The sequence below is a fragment of the Panthera onca genome, chromosome A3 (genome assembly GCF_046562875.1).
Source record: "Panthera onca isolate mPanOnc1 chromosome A3, mPanOnc1 haplotype 2, whole genome shotgun sequence".
Lineage (NCBI taxonomy): Eukaryota > Metazoa > Chordata > Mammalia > Carnivora > Felidae > Panthera > Panthera onca.
The window spans coordinates 136,671,270-136,688,430 of NC_138341.1; the positions used below are offsets into that span (position 1 = coordinate 136,671,270).

The following is a 17,161-nucleotide window of genomic DNA, read 5'->3' on the forward strand; positions in this document are numbered from 1 at the left end:
CCCCGCCGGTGGGGCGCAGCCCCGGAGCCCGCCGTGCCGCGCGCCGCCGCCTCCCCGGCCCTGCCGCAGCGCGCCGCAGTCCGACCTCCGCGCCCGGCGCCGGGAAGGCCGGCGGACGGCCTCGTCACGTGTCCTCGGCGACCGCGGAACAGGTCTGGTCCATTTCTGTCTGCGTCGGCCCGGCCCCTGCGCCTATCGACCGTAGATCTGTGTCTGCACAAGCGGAGGACGAGGAAGATGCATGCGGCGGGCCCTTGGATTTCTGGGTTACTGGGGGTGGGGTGGGGGGTGCACGCAAAACGTGGCCTCCCCGGGAGCTGGTCCCCGGGCCAATTTGAAGTCTCTGGGCTAGCCAGCTCTTTGGACGTGTGCACTGCAATGCAACCTGGAACCCCGTCCAGATCCAGGGAGCCTCGCTGCGTAGAGGACAGGCGACCTGACCACACATCACCCACAATGCTTTGCCGCCCAGACGGCCGGCCAGTTCCCTGGAGGGTGGGGAGGGGCGGTGCTGCCTCTGTCCGTCTCCTGGCGCCTAGCCTGAGAGGAAGATGTGGGAAGGCGAGTTAATGCCCTGTGATGAATTATGCAGCTGCCCTTAGTCAGCCGCTGGCGCTTGGGAAGCAGTTTTGTAGCCAGTCTCAGACTTGTAGCTTTGTTCCAATGCAAGCCTGAACCATCAGGGAGCCCGGGAGCTTGCTTTCTGCATCTTAGGACCCTACAAGCGTTCCTTACCTGTGTCACTCAGTAACGTGCCCAGAAAACGCTGCCGCTTATGGTGCAGAGCATGCCAGGTGAAATGAACCGGGGGGGGGGGAAAGGTGGAAGTGCACGTTCCCGACAGCAGTTTGGGGCCAGGCGTTGTAGAGGGGCCCTTTTCGCTGTCCAGAGGGAGAAAGCAGAAGGAAAACCAAACTATTGAAGGAGGGCTGGTAAAGGGAAGAACCTTTTCTACATCTCAGATGAACCCAGCCTGTTGATTGTGGTAGAAGTCATTAACGATGAGAGCCTGAAAAGGCACACATACTTATGAAAAGTAATACAGCAGAATTTCAGGAGGACAAAAGAGTCTTCTATAATCCCACCTTTTTTTCTGTTTTACAGAGGCAGGGGATATTATGAAAGACAATATTCACTTCGAAATCAGGGCACTTTTTGTAGGCCACCCACTGAAAATCAGGGAAAGCAGCATTCTCCATTGTGAGTCAACAGAGATAGCATTTTGTGCACAGAGATAGCATTATGTGATAGGTATTACTAGATTGACAATCTTTTACTGGATTGATGTGATCGAAAAGGCAGGAGGATTAAAGGGGAGCTTCCCTAATAGTTTTAGTTCTATGAGAGCAGGGATATGTGCATTTTCTAGGCTCTCCTGTAATTGTTGAATGAATGAATGAGTGGACATGGGAGATTAGAGTAATACCTGACCTTAATTAGCCCTGCACATTTCCTGAAGGTGTTATTTCCAAGGAGACTCTGTGTGTATGTGAGGAGAGAGAGAAGGATTCCATTGGCAGCATTTATAGTGGTCTGATTTTGTATCTAATATCCACCGTGAAAAATAAACAAGCAAAAAAGATGAAACTATAAACAGAAGGCAATACCCCCCACCAACATTTCAATACTATGCAAATATTTCAAAACAAACAAGTGAAAACCAGCCCAGTACCGGTGGCAGAGCCGTTTGCAATCCATACTTACCTGCCATGTTCTGTTACTTCTAGTTCCGGTGGCCTGGAGGAGTCCTTTCCAAATATAAGAGGAATAAAGAAGTCACTTCCCCAGCTGTCATCATCTGCCAACAGATTGAGCAAGAATATTTCAAGCACTACAGAAAAGGTGATGTGAATTTTGAGGGGAAATCTTACTTAGATTTGTTTTGCTGTTTTGTTTGGGGTGTGTGTGTGTGTGTGTGTGTGTTCATGGTATTTATTACTGCATGTCTGTTTTTTAGACAGTCCATCAAACCCTAGATGATGATCAGCCATGTGATTTTTTCAAGAAAGGGAATCGGGTGAATCAGTGTCATCAGAAAAGCAGGTAAATAATTTTAATTGCTTTCTCTCGCAAATGGCACGTTATATCAGTTCTCCAGACTGAATATGTGTGGCTGGAAAAAAAGTAATGTCTGTGGATACGAAATATGTACTTATGTTTTTGACCCATCAGAAATGAGTGGACAAAGTGGTTTTAAACAGTACCAGTTAGTAAAAATTCCAGAGGCCATAATTCTGCCACTGTTAGCAGAATCTATAATGTTAGGTAAGCCCCTTAATCATCCTTCTATGCGTGCTTCCTTTTTTATAAAACGGATATTGATAATAACTTTTACTGATATACACTGACAGAGTAAACAGAAGTTATAACGGTTTTGGTATGAGTTCTAAGTAATGACAATTCCTTTATTCATTTTTCCAATATATATTAAGCACATGTTAGCTATTGCACATGATTCAACACTCTCCATATTTATTAAAAAAAGTAACACATTTTCAAACAATTGCTTAGTGTGGCAGAAACCCCTGGACAGGTGACCTCTGAGCTTTCCAGAAAGCCTGTTTACTGCCCATTTTCTTTTACCCTACCTGACTTAATGTTCCTGAGAAGCATTATGAATCCTAGTGAGATGCTGTGTGTTGGGTAAAAAGAAAAGAAAGTATTTTCCACTCTGATATGAGATCCTGCCTGGGAATAAATCACCTCCAGGGGAATTGCAGCTGTGCTGGTAATGCACACAGAATCCGTCATTCCCATTTCCTGCCCTTCACAAGGGAGCATGAATCCTATGTTTTTCATTCATATGGTGTTTTAAGGCACCGTAAGATTTTTTCTCTCTCATTTTAAATACGGTTTTTCTGAGTGCACTTCCTATTTGAAAACACATGAATAAGCTTTCGATGTTATATATGCTACACTCTTTCATGTTAAGATTTTATTTATTTATTATTGGGCCCACCTGGGTGGCTCGGTCAGTCGAGCGGTGGACTTCAGCTCAGGTCATAGATCTCACAGTTTGTGAGTTCGAGCCCTACATCGGGCTCTCGGGCTCTCTGCTGTCAGCACACAGTCTGCTATGAATCCTGTCCCTCTTCCTCGCTGACCCTCCCCTACTCACTTTCTCTGGCTCTCGAAAATAAATAAAAACATTTCTTAAAAAGATTTTATTATTTATTTATTTTGAGAGAGAGAGAGAGTGAAAGGGGGGAGAGGAGCAAAGGGAGAGAGAGAGAGAGAGAGAGAGAGAGAGAATCTCCAGCAGACTCCACGCTGCAGGGCTCAGTCCCACGACCCTGGGATCATGACCTGAGCTGAAATCAAGAGCGGGTTGCTCAACTGCCTGAGCCACCCAGGTGCCCCTTTCATGTTAAGATTTTAGGTGGTTCAGGCTCAGAATCACCACCAATCAGTGACTAAGTTCTATACAACTTGCATTTTATACCTTGTTTACTTTTCATTGAAAATAGGCTTGTCAAAGAAAGCTGTGGCTTTTACTTGTCAGTGTTGTTAAACACTGTTCATCATTAACAGAACAGGTTGAGAGTTTACAATAGATTTTTTCCAAACTGGTGGGGTTTGTTTGTTTGTTTGTTTGTTTGTTTTGGAATACACACGACTGGTCTAAAATTACAAGCACTTTAAGAACTGTCAGTGTTTTTCCTAAAGGTATCTGGTATCAGACAAAATCCATGCATCCACTCTGGGCACCTGTGTCCTGTCACGTTTCTTGAGTGGCGTCCTGTGTGCCCAGTTGCTCTGTGAGCGCCACCGGCTGGGCAGGGGCCGTGCGGGCCTTCCTGGGGACAACCGAAATGCCACTGGCGGGTGCCTGTTGTCTGTTTAATCACCGGCAGGCCAGGTCTTGTCCAATGAACTAAGAATTACAGTTTTATCTCTCACAGCAATATGAATGCTGGCCCATCTTGGAATAAAGCACAACGTTCAAAAAACTCTTCAGGAAAAAGGCAGAGCAAATCCCAGGCACCCCAGGTGTCCCCCCATCTGCCTGTGGACAGACTCCGAGAAAGCGTTTCCCCGGAAGGCAAACCCAAAAGGAGCCCCCTGGACCCCAGGTGTCGGCGCGCCTCGGGGAACGAGCTGTTTCTCGACCTTCAGTGCATGAAAATCATGAAGGAGGGCGCAGACGAGGACGAGGACAGCGCCAGCGACTTGTCGGACTCGGAGAGAGTCCCGGTGCCACCTTCCGCGCTCGCGCCCCCGGAGCTGCACCTGCGAGCGGAGGAGATCGATGCCGCCGACCCGGACCCGGACCCGGACCCGCGGGGCATGCAGACCACCTACCGCTACGCGGACTTCCTCCCGGCCCCGTTCAGCTCCTGGGACCTCCGCGACCTGGCCGTGCCACCGGGCACCGAGCCCAGGCCAGCGGCTCAGGGCGGCGCTGCGGGGCTGCTCGCCAGGTACATCGACAGGCTGCTCCAGCTCGAGTGGCTGCAGATGCAGACCGTGCAGGGTGAGAAGGGGAAGGGCGCCAAGGCCAGGCCTCCCACCGCCCCCGGCATGGCGGGGGCTCTGAAAAGCCCAGGCAGAAGCAAGCTGGTGGTCAGCGCTCCCGCCAGGCCTCACCAAGAGGGGGCTCCCAAGCCAGGCGCTTCCCGAAGGAGAGACCTGCACCTCGAGGAAGCCCGTCCATCCTATTACGCCTTTGACACCCCCCGCAAAGCTGTCCACGTGGCGCGGAGCGGCGGACCAAGTTCGCAGAAGCCGGCCTTGGAGGGCAGGACAGAGGAGCAGAGAAAGAAATGGAGTAAGAGCCCCAGGCCGCAGCGCCGGGACCTGCCCTGCAGTGACAGCGGCCCCCGCGCGGACAGCGGCGGTGGCGGTGCTTCGGCGCAGGCGGTGACCACCCCGGACTCCTGCGGGGCCCCCAGAGCGCAAGCTCACGGGAACCTGAAGAAGAAGGGCAGTGCCAGCACCTGCTCTCAGGCCACCATATCCAGTGAGAAGAAGTTCAAAACCAATGGAGTAAAGCAAAGCACATACAGATTCAAATAACAAGTGAAATAACGAATTGCAAAGACCCGTGGATACCTAAACATGAGAGCTCTTGCACAAGTCACAATACGGTGCATTTTAGGACATTTTATGATGACTGACATGTAAGTCGTTGACTGGCCCTTTAAGCGCATCCCCACCCTTACCCCAGCCACACTGGGCTTATTTCCAAACAAAGGTGTCTTTCAATAAGCCTTTCTTTGTCTTGACTGTCTTAAGCAAGTGAGAGCCCTTTTGAGGAAAATTTAACCAAGATCTGTGCCATATAAAGAAAATGACAGGGAAAGAAAGAGAGGTCTGAACTGGAAACAGCAGCCAGCCCACAACATAAGGCAGGCGGTACCGTTCAGCTCCCCACTTGCAGTGCGCCTGCGTGTAGAAAGTAGCGCATACGTACTGCTTTGGACCCCTGTGGGATCTGAAACGTCTGAGATCGAGTTCTTGGTGTCCTCCTCATGAGCTGTCCAAACAGAAGTTGTGTCCACTTCAGCCCGAGGAGAAGCTTCAGCTCTTTCTCAAGTTTGGGAGCATCTCTTTTGAGCCAAGTTATGTATCACTAAGCTGCTTGCTCTTTCTAGACCATGGATTCTAGCACTTTCACAGTTGTTTTTTTTTTTTTCTTTAAAGTGTTTTAAATGTCGAGGTGGTGGGGAAGTCTGCCTTTGGAGTCTTTGTATTTGCGGACAAAGGTGCCAAGACTTTGTCCGGCTGTAAGTCAGCGGGTCTCAGCAGGACCGCTACTGTTTGGTGGGAGATAAACATGAACTTTTTGGCACCCTAGTGTTTCCGGCGTGTATGGCTTCTGGAAGAAGGTGCACGGAAAAACCACCTTTTTGGAGTTTGTACATGAAAGGCCTACAGTCAGACACACACAGAGCCACATGTGACTGTCACAGTCATTCCATTACTGATTTGGATATCCTGCTGTCTGTAGTCAGTATAAGGATCTGTTTTACTTTGCAAGAGCAGGATTTTACCACCTTGCTTCGGGGCAGAGGAGTGAGGACACATTTCAGGATGGAGAGGGGCAATTGGATAGGAATAATAGGGATTACTGAGTGTCTTCTTAACATCCTTAGCTGGTCCCTGGCTCCCTGGCTCTCCTAGATCCTAGATGCTGCTTATTTAACTGTCCTTAAGTGATGCCTGCTTGTCCATACACTTGTGCTGTGATACAAGTCACATACAGATTCAATTCTGTTGCTACTGTGAATATCTTTAAAACCTTCGGTTGACTGCTGAATATCCAGTATGTTTTGATGACTGTAGCTGATTTTACGTCTTTAAATGATCACTCTCTTTGTTTTCATACACACGGGTTTCAATTTTTTCACCTTTGGGCAAACTAAACACTTGGCTCTTTTCATTTGAAAATGCATACCGGCCTGCAGGCTCCATGGACCCTGCCATCCAAGTGCCATCTAAGATGCTTTGAGTTAATAGCCTAAGGACAAGATGCATTTATAAATAAAATAATCACGGGCAGAAGTTCAATATTAAGGTGCCATTTTAAAATCTGACTTTGACAACGTTAAACAACATATACACATTTTCAAGGTCACTTTTTTCTTCCAAGAGTTTATTTCTAGAGTTTTACAGATTCCCTGTTAGAGTCTTTATCTTTCACAGCACCCTGTGGGAGAAAGCATGCTCTTCACACGAAGATCTTGTACCTTTGGATGTGAACAAAGACGTGCATCCAGCGGGCATCCCTTCCCGAGTTCTCGGTGACGCTGTCACTTCCACACGCGGTGTCTGTGTTGTGACTTGAAGACAGCGCTGATCTTACTTCACCTTTCTGTGCTTCCTGAGTGGCACCCCGTGTGTCCTGCACCGTACCTGCTGCTCGTGAGTGCACACGGACTGGTCCTTTATACACGGCTGGTACTGCACCTCGTGCACAATCCTTTCTCTACTCAGATTTTTACACAGCTCTTGATAACATTTCAGGGTCGATAAATCTCTGCAAGCACGTTATACACACATATATATACTCCCGTTACCGATACTATGGGGTTTAGGCTGCGTCGCTGCCTTCTCTGGTAATGCTCCCTTTGGGTACTCTTGGACACCCCCCAGGGTGAGGCTGTCGGGCTTCTTTGCCTCGCGTGTGTCGGAGCCAACATGATTAAGAAATTTACAGGGGGCACCTGACATGTTCCATTTGTTCCTTGCTCTTTGACTTGAAGTCAGTTGCCGAATTTGGGGAATAGTTATAATGTCACCTGTTGAGACCGTTTTAAAAGCCTGTGAAAGTGACTTTGCCTGTTTACTTTTTTGCCTCAGGTTGATGCTTTATTTTAACCAGTATTCTTGCAACGGGATCGGGGCTCCTGATGAACCGCATAGGTTCACTGCAGAACGTAAGCACAATTTGAATTCTGGGATTTCTGGTACACATCCCCAGCACAGCCTCCTTTTGTAAACGCTGCAGACAGGAGTGTGGCCATTTTCACGCAGATGGCCCTGGCAAGTGGGAGTCGGGACCTCCTCTGGCTGGTCCGGTCGCAGCCACCGAGTGTCCTGCTAGTCTGGGGACATGAGTCGTTCATTCAGCATTCAGAGAAGTGCCTCTCATTTCTGGGGAATTGTTTACATCCATGTTATGCTTCAACCAATTAAAATGATGCAAGGTAAAAAAAAATGTAGAGAATGTAAGAATTAATTGCTTCCGGCTCAGAACCAGTGGAAAATGTAAAAACATACAAAAACAAACTGCAAAAATATATCAGTATTAGTACAGTTATTTAGATTGAGACTACTTCTCAAATCTTCAACGGCTTGATTGGCCAAAGGTTCGTAAGTGACTGGGCACTTACGAGGGCAGGGTGGGTGCCCCGTGTCAGCAAAGATCGGGGGACGTGGTTGATCTTATGGCAGCTACGGGCTCAAGGGAGGAAGGTTTGGAGTGGTTCTTAAGCTATTAGGTTAGTTTCCAGAGAAACGGAAGAATCTTTACCTTTCATGCTTTAAATATTGCCTAAGTCGTCTTTATGCTCACCTACTTGAGTAGTTAAAAATATAAAACTCTAGGTAGGTGGTACTGGATTTCACGGTAACAGAGAAGCAGTATTTATTATGTATTCACGTGCACGTACAGAGCTCCGTTTCAAATGGCCTGACTCTGTGGGGCATGTTTGTTATTTGCTGTTATAATTATTGTATGCTTGGTTTTGTACATAATAATACAGAGCGCGTGCAAGTTTTTGTGAGTCTGGATTTCTTTCCTTGAGATCAATTAAACAGTAGGAGATATCGTCTGCATTTTTTGGATATGGTTTTGTTTTGCTCTTCGTGCAGTTCTCTTCCTGTTTGTCTCTTTTCTCCCGGATCACCTCACAGAACCACAGGGGAGGGGACTGGGCCCCAATCCTTTCTTAATACTGAGCAACGTATGTGACAACATGACTGGATGCACCTGAGAACCACGGCCGGTGTGTTTTTGAGTCCCTCGTCCTCTTATACCCCCAGAAGGTGCTGAACGCTTGGGGAACCGGGATGGAAATTCAGTAAAAGTAAAATGGCATGTGACGGAAGGGGCTCACATTTAGCTTGCACGTCTAGGACTGAGCGCCTGCTGTCCCAAGGAGGGCACCTGGGTGTCGCAGACATTCCGAAAGGCCCTTTGCTCCTTCACCTAAACTCTTTGCTCCTTCTTCTAAATTCATGTCTGGCAAGGAGGTGAATTCTTTTGAGTCTACCGAATAGTGGTATTTAGAAAAACAATTTTTAACATTTATTTTTGAGACACAGAGACAGAGTGTGAGCAGGGGAGGGGCAGAGAGAGGGGGAGACACAGAATCCGAAGCAAGTTCCAGGCTCCAAGCTGTCAGCACAGAGCCTGACATGGGGCTTGAACTCATGACCTGAGCCGAAGTCAGATGCTTCGACTAAGCCACCCAGTCGCCCCCAAATCATGGTGGTTTAAGAAATAATTTTGGGGGTGTTAAAAATTCAACTGAGAAAATTTTATCGATCTTACTGGCTTTATTTAATGATGCATGAGTCAGGCAGCATCCCATCCAGCAGATGGAAAGGAGCCCCAAGGTACGTCCAAAAGGGAAGGACTTTTATAGGCAGAAGGGAGCGGGCACGAGGAAATTGTACAAGGTCACTTTCACTTCTGGGGTGGCCAAGGTCTTACCAGGCGGGTGGCCTCACTAGTGCTGATCACATGACTCCTGACTATCTGGTTTAAGATCCTGCTCTGGGAGAGGCAAGACTGTGAGTAAAGCTGGGTTCAGTGACGGGCCGGTAGTCTTGTTATCCGGGGGTTTAAAAGTAAGTTTTTGGTAGTTTGAAAATTAACCACGTTGGAAGTTTTAAGTCCTAAATTTGTACATAAGACAGTAGATTGTTTTCGGATGGTGCTGTGTTATTATCCACAAGGTAACAACTTAACCTCTAGACCTAACCTAAAACAACCTCAGTCTGCCGTCTCCCTGTTTGATTGCTTTAACACCTTAAAACAACTAGATCAAGTGTAGAATAATGCTCAATGAAATAACATGGATGAATAATTTGTAAAAATCTTCCTAGAGACCCTGTTTCAAAAAATAGGCCTCAAATAGCCCTGTCCTCGGCGGTTTGATATGTAAGGAATTAACTCTGATAACGCTGGGAAAATATAAGTGGGATTTTAAAAATGGAATAGTCATGAATACAGTTGTCCTCGTGTGAATGATACTTGAGAGGAAGCCAGTGTACGTTTCTCTGTACGTTACGTTCAACCAGAGCCGTCTTATGCCGTGCTACCCAAGCTTGTGAGCCCCACCTCAGACCTGCTGCACGTGAAGGAGTTTAGCACATGCCACCCCAAAACGTGACACTCTGGCGAACTGACTGCCTTGAGCCAAAGGCACTTGAGAAACAGCAACTCAAAGGAAAACACTCTTCCCTTTCTTTTTCTTCAAAGCAGGAGATGAAATTCCTATATGAAAGACATCCTCCCTGCGCCAGAAAGGAAGTAATGTGCTTCTCATCAGGGATGAGAGGCTGAGGCCAAGAGGACTCTACACACATTTTGTTTGTTAAAATGACCCTTATCTGGGGCGCCTGGGTGGCTCAGTCGGCTGAGCATCTGACTTCGGCTCAGGTCATGATCTCACGTTTCTTGGGTTTGAGCCCCACGTCGGGCTCTGTGCTGACAACTCAGAGCCTGGAGCCTGCTTCGTGGATTATGTATCTCTCTGGCTCTCCCCCACTTGCCCTCAGTCTGTCTGTCTTTCTCGCTCCCTCCTCTTCCTTAGTCTCCCCACGTGGCTCCCTCTGTCCAACCTAATAGCAAAGCAGGTAACCGTGGCCATTTCTTTGGGTCTTGGTTCCTTAGGAAGTCTGCATCATGGAAAACTCGTATTCTAGAATTTGCATGCTTTTGTCCCCCTGATCTGTCTTCTGTCAACTTAATTCTCAGGACCAGCCAAACAGAACCCTAAGAGGGTACAAGGGGAGCCGTGTTTGCAGCCCCAAAATACACCTCTTTGACATAAGCATGATTTTAGGCTCCTTATATTTAAGAAACAGCATACACATAGGAAAAGCTCTGAGAACTGAGAAGTTACCCTTTTGTAAGAGACACGTGGGGGAGATCTCCATCTGTAAGGGTGCCTCCCTTTTGTACCAGGAAGAGGATGAGGAAATCTCTAGAAACACTTATCAACTCTTATCTCGTTAAGGCCTGGACTTACATCTGCAAAACAACCACGGCCATTTATTGTACTTTTCCTAGTAACCTCATATAAGCGCCCCCCCCCCATCCCCACCCCTCTCGTATCTTTTGTTTTTTGGTGGAGGTGACATTGAGGGTGACAACGTGAGGCATTTCAAGGACTCTCCATTTCCTGGGTCTCTCCCATGTATGCAGGAGGCATACGTGTTATTAAACTTCTGTTTGTGTTCCTCTGTTAATCTGTCCGCGTCCAGAGGTCTCAGTCAAGAACCTACATGGGTAGAAGTAAAATAATTTTTCGTCTCCTGTGAAGGTAAGGGTAACATTTTACCTCCCCAACAGAATCAAAGTCTGCATCTGAACAAGATCCTTGGCAGGTAATGTTTGACAAAACTCACATTCATGGCACTTAAAAGTCTGCAAGTTTGAGGGGCGCCTGGGTGGCTCAGTTGGTTCAGCGTCCTAGTTCAGCTCAGGTCATGATCTCACGGTCCGCGAACTCGTGTCCAGCTGTGTGCAGCCTGCTTCGGATTCTGTGTCTCCCTCCCTCTCTCTTCCCCTCCCCAGCTCATTCTCTGTCTCTGTCTCCTTCAAAAATAAACATTAAAAAAAAAAAAAAAAAGTCTGAAACAACTGTTTTGACCACACAGCCCTGGCTGGACCCCCTGCACTCTGGCCACACTAACAAGTGTGTCTGCTTATCTGTATCCTATTTTCTCCGGAGCTTACAAGCCCTCTGCTATCTCTTTGCCCAAGAATAGGTCATTAAGTGGCTTGATTTATGGCCTCTGATAACCTGTGGGGCAAGCGAGTGCCAAGGAACTGAGGTTTCTCAGAACATGTCCACCTTGAACATACTTCTACTTTGAGGCACTTCCACTTTTATTTATTTATTTTAAAGAGTGTGAACATTTTATTTTTATTTAGAGAGAGAGCGGGGGAGGGCAGAAAGGGCAGAGAGAGAGAGAGAATCCCAAGCAGGCTCTGCGCTGTCAGCACAGAGCCCGATGCGGGGCTCGAACTCACGGACTGAGATCATGACCTGAGCTGAAGTCAGCAGATGCTCGACCGACTAAGCCACCCAGGTACCCCTACACTTCTGCTTGTAAACGCAGGAGCGAGAACCTCACCGTGCCCTCAGCTCGCCTTCCCACTGCCTTCATCATGCTGGCCACGTTTACAAGACTCACTGCCACCTGTCACCAAGCTTTTCCTCCGAAACCCTGTCTCGCAACATTCCCGCCCCAGCACAGTAAGGAGAAAGAAAAGGAGGGCTTTGCTTTTGTCCCGTGTTGCTCAGTTTTCTAAATACTGGAATGAAATGCTTTTTACTTATAGGTCTCACACAATAATGAGCTGAATGGTCTCCCAAGTTTAGTTGAAGATGTTCTAATTAAAGGAAGTATGTCTTTTTCCCTCAGCAGGACAGTTTTGATGTGGGAGGAGATTAAATAGCCCCAAAGTTCTCTCTTCTTTCCTGAAAAAGCATAAAAATATTTATATACATAAATCACTGAAAAAAAAAAGAGCTCAGTACGTCTGCTATCAATATAATTAGTATAAAACATACTTGCAGAAAGCGAGAAACACTTCAATCTGTTGTATTTGGCAGTGTTTCTAAGCACCCCCACCCTTTCATCTCCAATTACTAGTTGAACAAATAGGGGCAAGAAATTTCTCCAAGGAAATGTTCTGGCCAGCTCTTGGTGGCTGACAAAATACGAAAACGTAAGGACCACGCTTTCTCATCGGCCAGCCTATGTGACTACGAAAGCATCAACACAGGACAGACAAATATCTCTCGGTCCCTTACAGCAAATCAGGAAATACAAATGACGAATAATTTTATTCTCACGTGAAGTCTACCCTTCACTCCCACACATGGCAGGTATCGGGGTACAGTGTTAGATACACAATATTAGACTGTAGGCTCAGAATACGCTTAGTCATAAGTTGCATTTTTCAATGCGGGACTCAAATTCGCTTTTCTGATGTTTTCCCCCCAACATCGTGTTATAAAATTCTTCAAACATAGAGAGAGGTCAAAAGACCCGTACAGCGAACACCTAATGCTCACTGTGTAGATGCCACAGCTCACAGCTCGTTCCCTGCCTTGTGCCCCCACCCCGTCCCGCACCCACCCACCTGCCTCCTCCGAGCACCTGCCGCCCTCCAGTTTCCACCTGCCTCTGGTCGCTCGCCAGTGCGCCCGCATCACTGTTCTGTGTTTTGGTGAGCGGTGGTCATTCTTTGTGGCAGGCCTGGGCTGGGGAACCAGTTCCCATGACTGGGGACACAGCCTTTCCCTTGGGTTTTTGTTACTGTTCTATTTCGTTCCTTAACTCTACTTGAGACTATTCCAAGACTCATGACTTTGGAGAAACAGGACCTTGAATTGAGAATCCTTTGACAGGAAAATAAATTTTATATGAGGGGACATACATGGAGAAGTACCAACCAAGGCAAAGCCTAACCGGGAGCCATGTAATTTGTTCTGAATCTGAGTTTTACTTATTTATTTTTGAGAGAGAGAGAGAGAGAGAGAGAGAGGGAATCCCAAGCAGATTCCACACTCAGAGAGGAGCCCGACTCGAGGCTTGATCCCAGGACTCTGGGATCATGACCTGAGCCGAAATCAAGAGTCAGATGCTCAACCGACTGAGCCCCCCAGGTGCCCCTGAATCTGACTTTAAAGCAGGCTGTTTGACTCCCTCAGCTCCTGTGGGCACTCTTCCCCAGGCTCCCCAGCGTGGGGGCATCTGTCTCCCGGTTAGCAGGTGAGCGGTCGGGGGTGGGTGTGGGGGCTCGGCCTGCTCTTCTCCAACCTCCCCTCCGGCATAGAGAGGAGGGCCGCCTCCACTCCCTCCCTCTCCTAGGCCCTGCATCCTCCAGCACAGACAGGGGACACTGAGGCAGAAGCAGCCATGTTTCCTCTTTCACAGACCTCCCTCCACACTTTCACTGAGGCTGGTTCGCCTCTGGGCAGAAGGCATCCACACGTCACACACCAGACCCGTCTCCACCTGTCCGCACAGCAGCCCCCTCAGGGGGCAGGAAGAAGGCTCGCGTCCCACTGTTTTCCTCTGTTGACATTTACTTGACCGAGTGGGAGAGTCCGCCTCCTGGCACGCCAGATGGAGAGCATTTTCCCATGCCCTCTCTAGGGCCACACTTCTGGTCTCCTCAGCCGGGCACAGGGCCTGGTCAGCCACACCCCGTCCGAGCAGAGCCGGGATGGGGCGCCAGGCCCTCGGCCTTACCGTCACCCCCGCCCATTCCCAGTGATTCCACTCACTGGGAAAACCCCACCCACTGATTTCCAGAGATGGAAAGAAAGCTTCCCATCCCTCCCCGGTTGAGGCAAGCAGAAGGTAGCTGACCCCCTGCCCCGTGACCCCTCATGTCCACAGGACCAGTCCTGCCATCATCTTTTAGAGTCCTGAAGCGTCTGGTCTTAGTTGTTGGGGTCTCTTTTTAGAATGTAGTGAATGTAACACTTCCTTGTGTTCAGTTCGGGGTCCTACTCACCAGTTCCTGGGCAAGTACACACCTTCCGTGCCACGTGCTTCTCTCTGCAAAGACGGAGAAAGGATACGGTTAAGTTGCCGTCACCAAGTACCCTGAAAATGAAGGCTGGCGGGTGCGGGAACCCTAACTGACATGGATAATTCAAGATGAAATTAATCCTTAGCAGCACTCGTGGTGTGCTTATCACTATAATGAATGCTGAGGGGTGCCTGGGTGCCTCAGTCAGTCGTTTAAGCGGCCCACTTTGGCCCAGGTCATGATCTCGAGGTTCGTGGGTTCGAGCCCTGAGTCAGGCTCTGTGCTGACAGCTCGGAACCTGCTTCTGGGGCTCCTGGATGGCTCAGTCGGCTAAGCGTCTGACTTTGGCTCATGTCATGATCTCACGGAACCTGCTTCACATCCTCTGTCCCTCTCTCTCTCTGCCCACCTCCTCCCCCAAATAAATATTTAAAATATGTTTTTTAAATGCTGAGAACTTGTGCTGGGTTGGGCACCCCTTGAACACCCCAAGGTGAGACCGTGAAGTCCAGGTAATTCTCTGTGGCTCACTCCTTCCTTTTCGCCCTCCCACACCATTTATTTATCTTTCAACCACATTTCATTCAACTGTGTACGTGGATCCGGGAGCTGCCACCTTGTGGCTTCAAAGCATTAGTGCACTTGTGAGGGCACAGGAACCCTGGACAGTCTTCTCTGCAATCAGATGCTCACGAGGAAAGGGAACTGACACCTTCTAGTTCTGACTCACGGGGGACGTGTGGCAGGCGAAGCCCAGCGTCTCTCAACCCAAATGAGAGAAGGGACGCCTTATGGGAAACTGGCATCTTGCTCAGTTATTTTTCAATGTTTGAGGATGTTGAAAATGTGGCTGTTTCTAATACATTAAAATACCCATTTCTTTCAACTGAAAACAAATTGAGAGTAGAATCCATCATAAGCATTCCCCAGCCCCTCCCCAGATACCTGGAGGTCAGCACACTGTCTTTCCGGCTCTGTATTATCTCCCTCAGCATTATTCCAGCAAAGGGGTGCCCAGCTTGCAACTTCTGTTTCTCCCCCAAATGTTCCACATGGTTTAGCTTACCGGGTCTAGAAATTCTGAATTAGGGATTCTAACGTTAGCAACATTTCAGTAGAACAAACGGAATAAAAATACCCACTTTGAAAATAAGCATGAAGTCATAAATTCGGTAATTATTATTCTGTTTCTGTTTATGCGCGGGAGGTATTTACAGACCTTCAAATTGCATTTGTTACTGTGTTTAATAATAAGCTACTAATTTGGATTAAGGGAACAAACCACTCACAGTATAATGCTCAGCAGCATCTCACGGAACCATGAATGGGCGGGAAGAAAGGCTACCTTCTCCGCTCGCTAAAGAACGGTTCGCTATTTTAAACGTGTTGGGGTACCAAGCTACTAGTACCCACAGTACTAGTGATCGGGTGAACGGAGCTCCGAGTTCATCTAAAACTCAGTCATTGCAACCTGAAGTGCGGATTGGGTAGAATCCTTGCCTGCGCTTTTTTTCTGGTAGTTTAGTGCAAAACCCCCCAGGTTGGCACAGAGCCCCTGCCCGCAGGGCGCCTCTCTTTATCTCTTCCTCCTCCAATCCTAAAGTCACAGAGTCAGCTAAGCCTAGCAGAGACTTCGGTAGAAAAGGTCTGCACGCCGCGGAGCCCGGAGACACGGTTGGGGTAAATAGAGATGGTTGGTGCTTCGGAAAGTGGACGGTGTCTGCGTTTTTCTCCCCACTTCACAAGGTTCTTCTTTCTTGGAGTCCCTTTGCACTGCTTCTGTTTCAAAGCACAGGCGCTGTAGGAAACGGTCGTTGAAATATCCTGCTTCAGAAAGAGGTCACGGGACATTCCGCTTGGAACTAAAGTCAAACAAACCAACCACAGGTGCCGGTGTCATGTTCCTGGAGCTGATCTAATCCCCCGGGGTCGGGCCCCAGCCGGGCTTCTGTGCCCGTGACCCAGCAGGCAACTATGTGTGCGAGGCAGGGCAGTTTTATTCCCCTCCACTCCCTTCCCGGGAACTGGATTGTCATCACGAGGTTAAAGCTTAAGGCTCAGCCCAGCCGCTCGCTGTGATAAATAGAGGAGGAGCGAGAGGAGATGAGGGTTTCTGGGACAAAGTGCCCCCAGAGCGGTCGGAGGACCAGGCCGGGGATCAGAGGCTCGGGGGGGACCTGCGGTCGCCTGCGTGCACCCCCATTCGGACATGGGCTCCGGGACCCGCCCCTCGCTGCCACTTCTTCCAGTGCTGCTGCTGGTTCTGCTGCTGCAGGTGAGCTGGGCAGGTGCTGGGAACCCGGGCGGGGATCCATGCACAGTGGGACTGAAGGCACGGCTCAAGTGCCCCTGCTGCGGTGACAGGCTGGGCGAGGGGCCGAGGAGAGCTCTCTGGCAGAGCCCCGCGGGGAGGGCAGGTGTCGGGGGAGCCCGGGGTCTGCGCACCCGTAGGGGGGCGTTGGCAGCAGGGCTCCCGAATGTGTACAAGGGAGGGGTTGGCTTAGGGTCACAACCTGTTCGGGGCAGTGGTGGAGATGGGCTAAGGTGTGACTTCATCTTAAAACTGGTTTCAATAGTACACAGCAGTTTTATTTAGATTTGTGTTGACCCAAGCTTCCTAAGGGCACTTCTACTCACGCCTCGTATAAGGCTGAGAAAATCTCAGCTGTGCCTGTGGCGGACAATCTGAGCAGACGAGGAGGGTGGGAGGGCGTAATCCCCCCTGCCCCCCACCGCTTGCCCCCTAGCACCAGTGGAAATACAAACAGTGGACTCAAGGTTAGAAAGCACAGGGGCTTGTTGGATTTGCACTTACCCTGGGAGACTCGCCGTTGGGTAGCTTGTCGTTACCCCCGCTCCGTGGCTTTCTGCCACAGAGAGGGACAGCCTCGAGACTCTGCCACGGAGTTTTCCCTTAGGAGCCGGCCGCGG

General features: G+C 49.0%; 2 protein-coding genes across 3 annotated transcripts in view; both read left to right on the plus strand.

Moving 5' to 3' along the window:
• Positions 1–42: 42 nt before the first annotated feature.
• FAM217B (family with sequence similarity 217 member B) lies at positions 43–8,276 on the plus strand. Its single transcript, XM_078443886.2, has 4 exons — positions 43–152; positions 1,728–1,842; positions 1,958–2,043; positions 3,903–8,276. Exon 4 carries the CDS (start codon positions 3,907–3,909, stop codon positions 5,014–5,016), a length of 1,110 nt encoding a protein of 369 aa, XP_078300012.2. The 5' UTR covers positions 43–152; positions 1,728–1,842; positions 1,958–2,043; positions 3,903–3,906; the 3' UTR covers positions 5,017–8,276.
• A 7,901-nt stretch (positions 8,277–16,177) lies between these two features.
• CDH26 (cadherin 26) overlaps positions 16,178–17,161 on the plus strand; it is a 41,878-nt gene continuing 40,894 nt past the window's right edge. The window contains exon 1 of one of the 2 annotated variants that reach the window (XM_078443885.2): positions 16,178–16,505. In XM_078443885.2, coding sequence (XP_078300011.1) covers positions 16,440–16,505 — 66 coding nt within the window. In that variant the 5' untranslated portion in view covers positions 16,178–16,439. The remainder of the gene's footprint in view (positions 16,506–17,161) is intronic. The other variant, XM_060621463.3, reaches the window with a different exon arrangement.

What these genes read in the sequence shown, in the direction of transcription:
- FAM217B (XM_078443886.2), top strand. Translation starts at nt 3,907, where the DNA reads ATGAATGCTGGCCCATCTTGGAATAAAGCACAACGTTCAAAAAACTCT.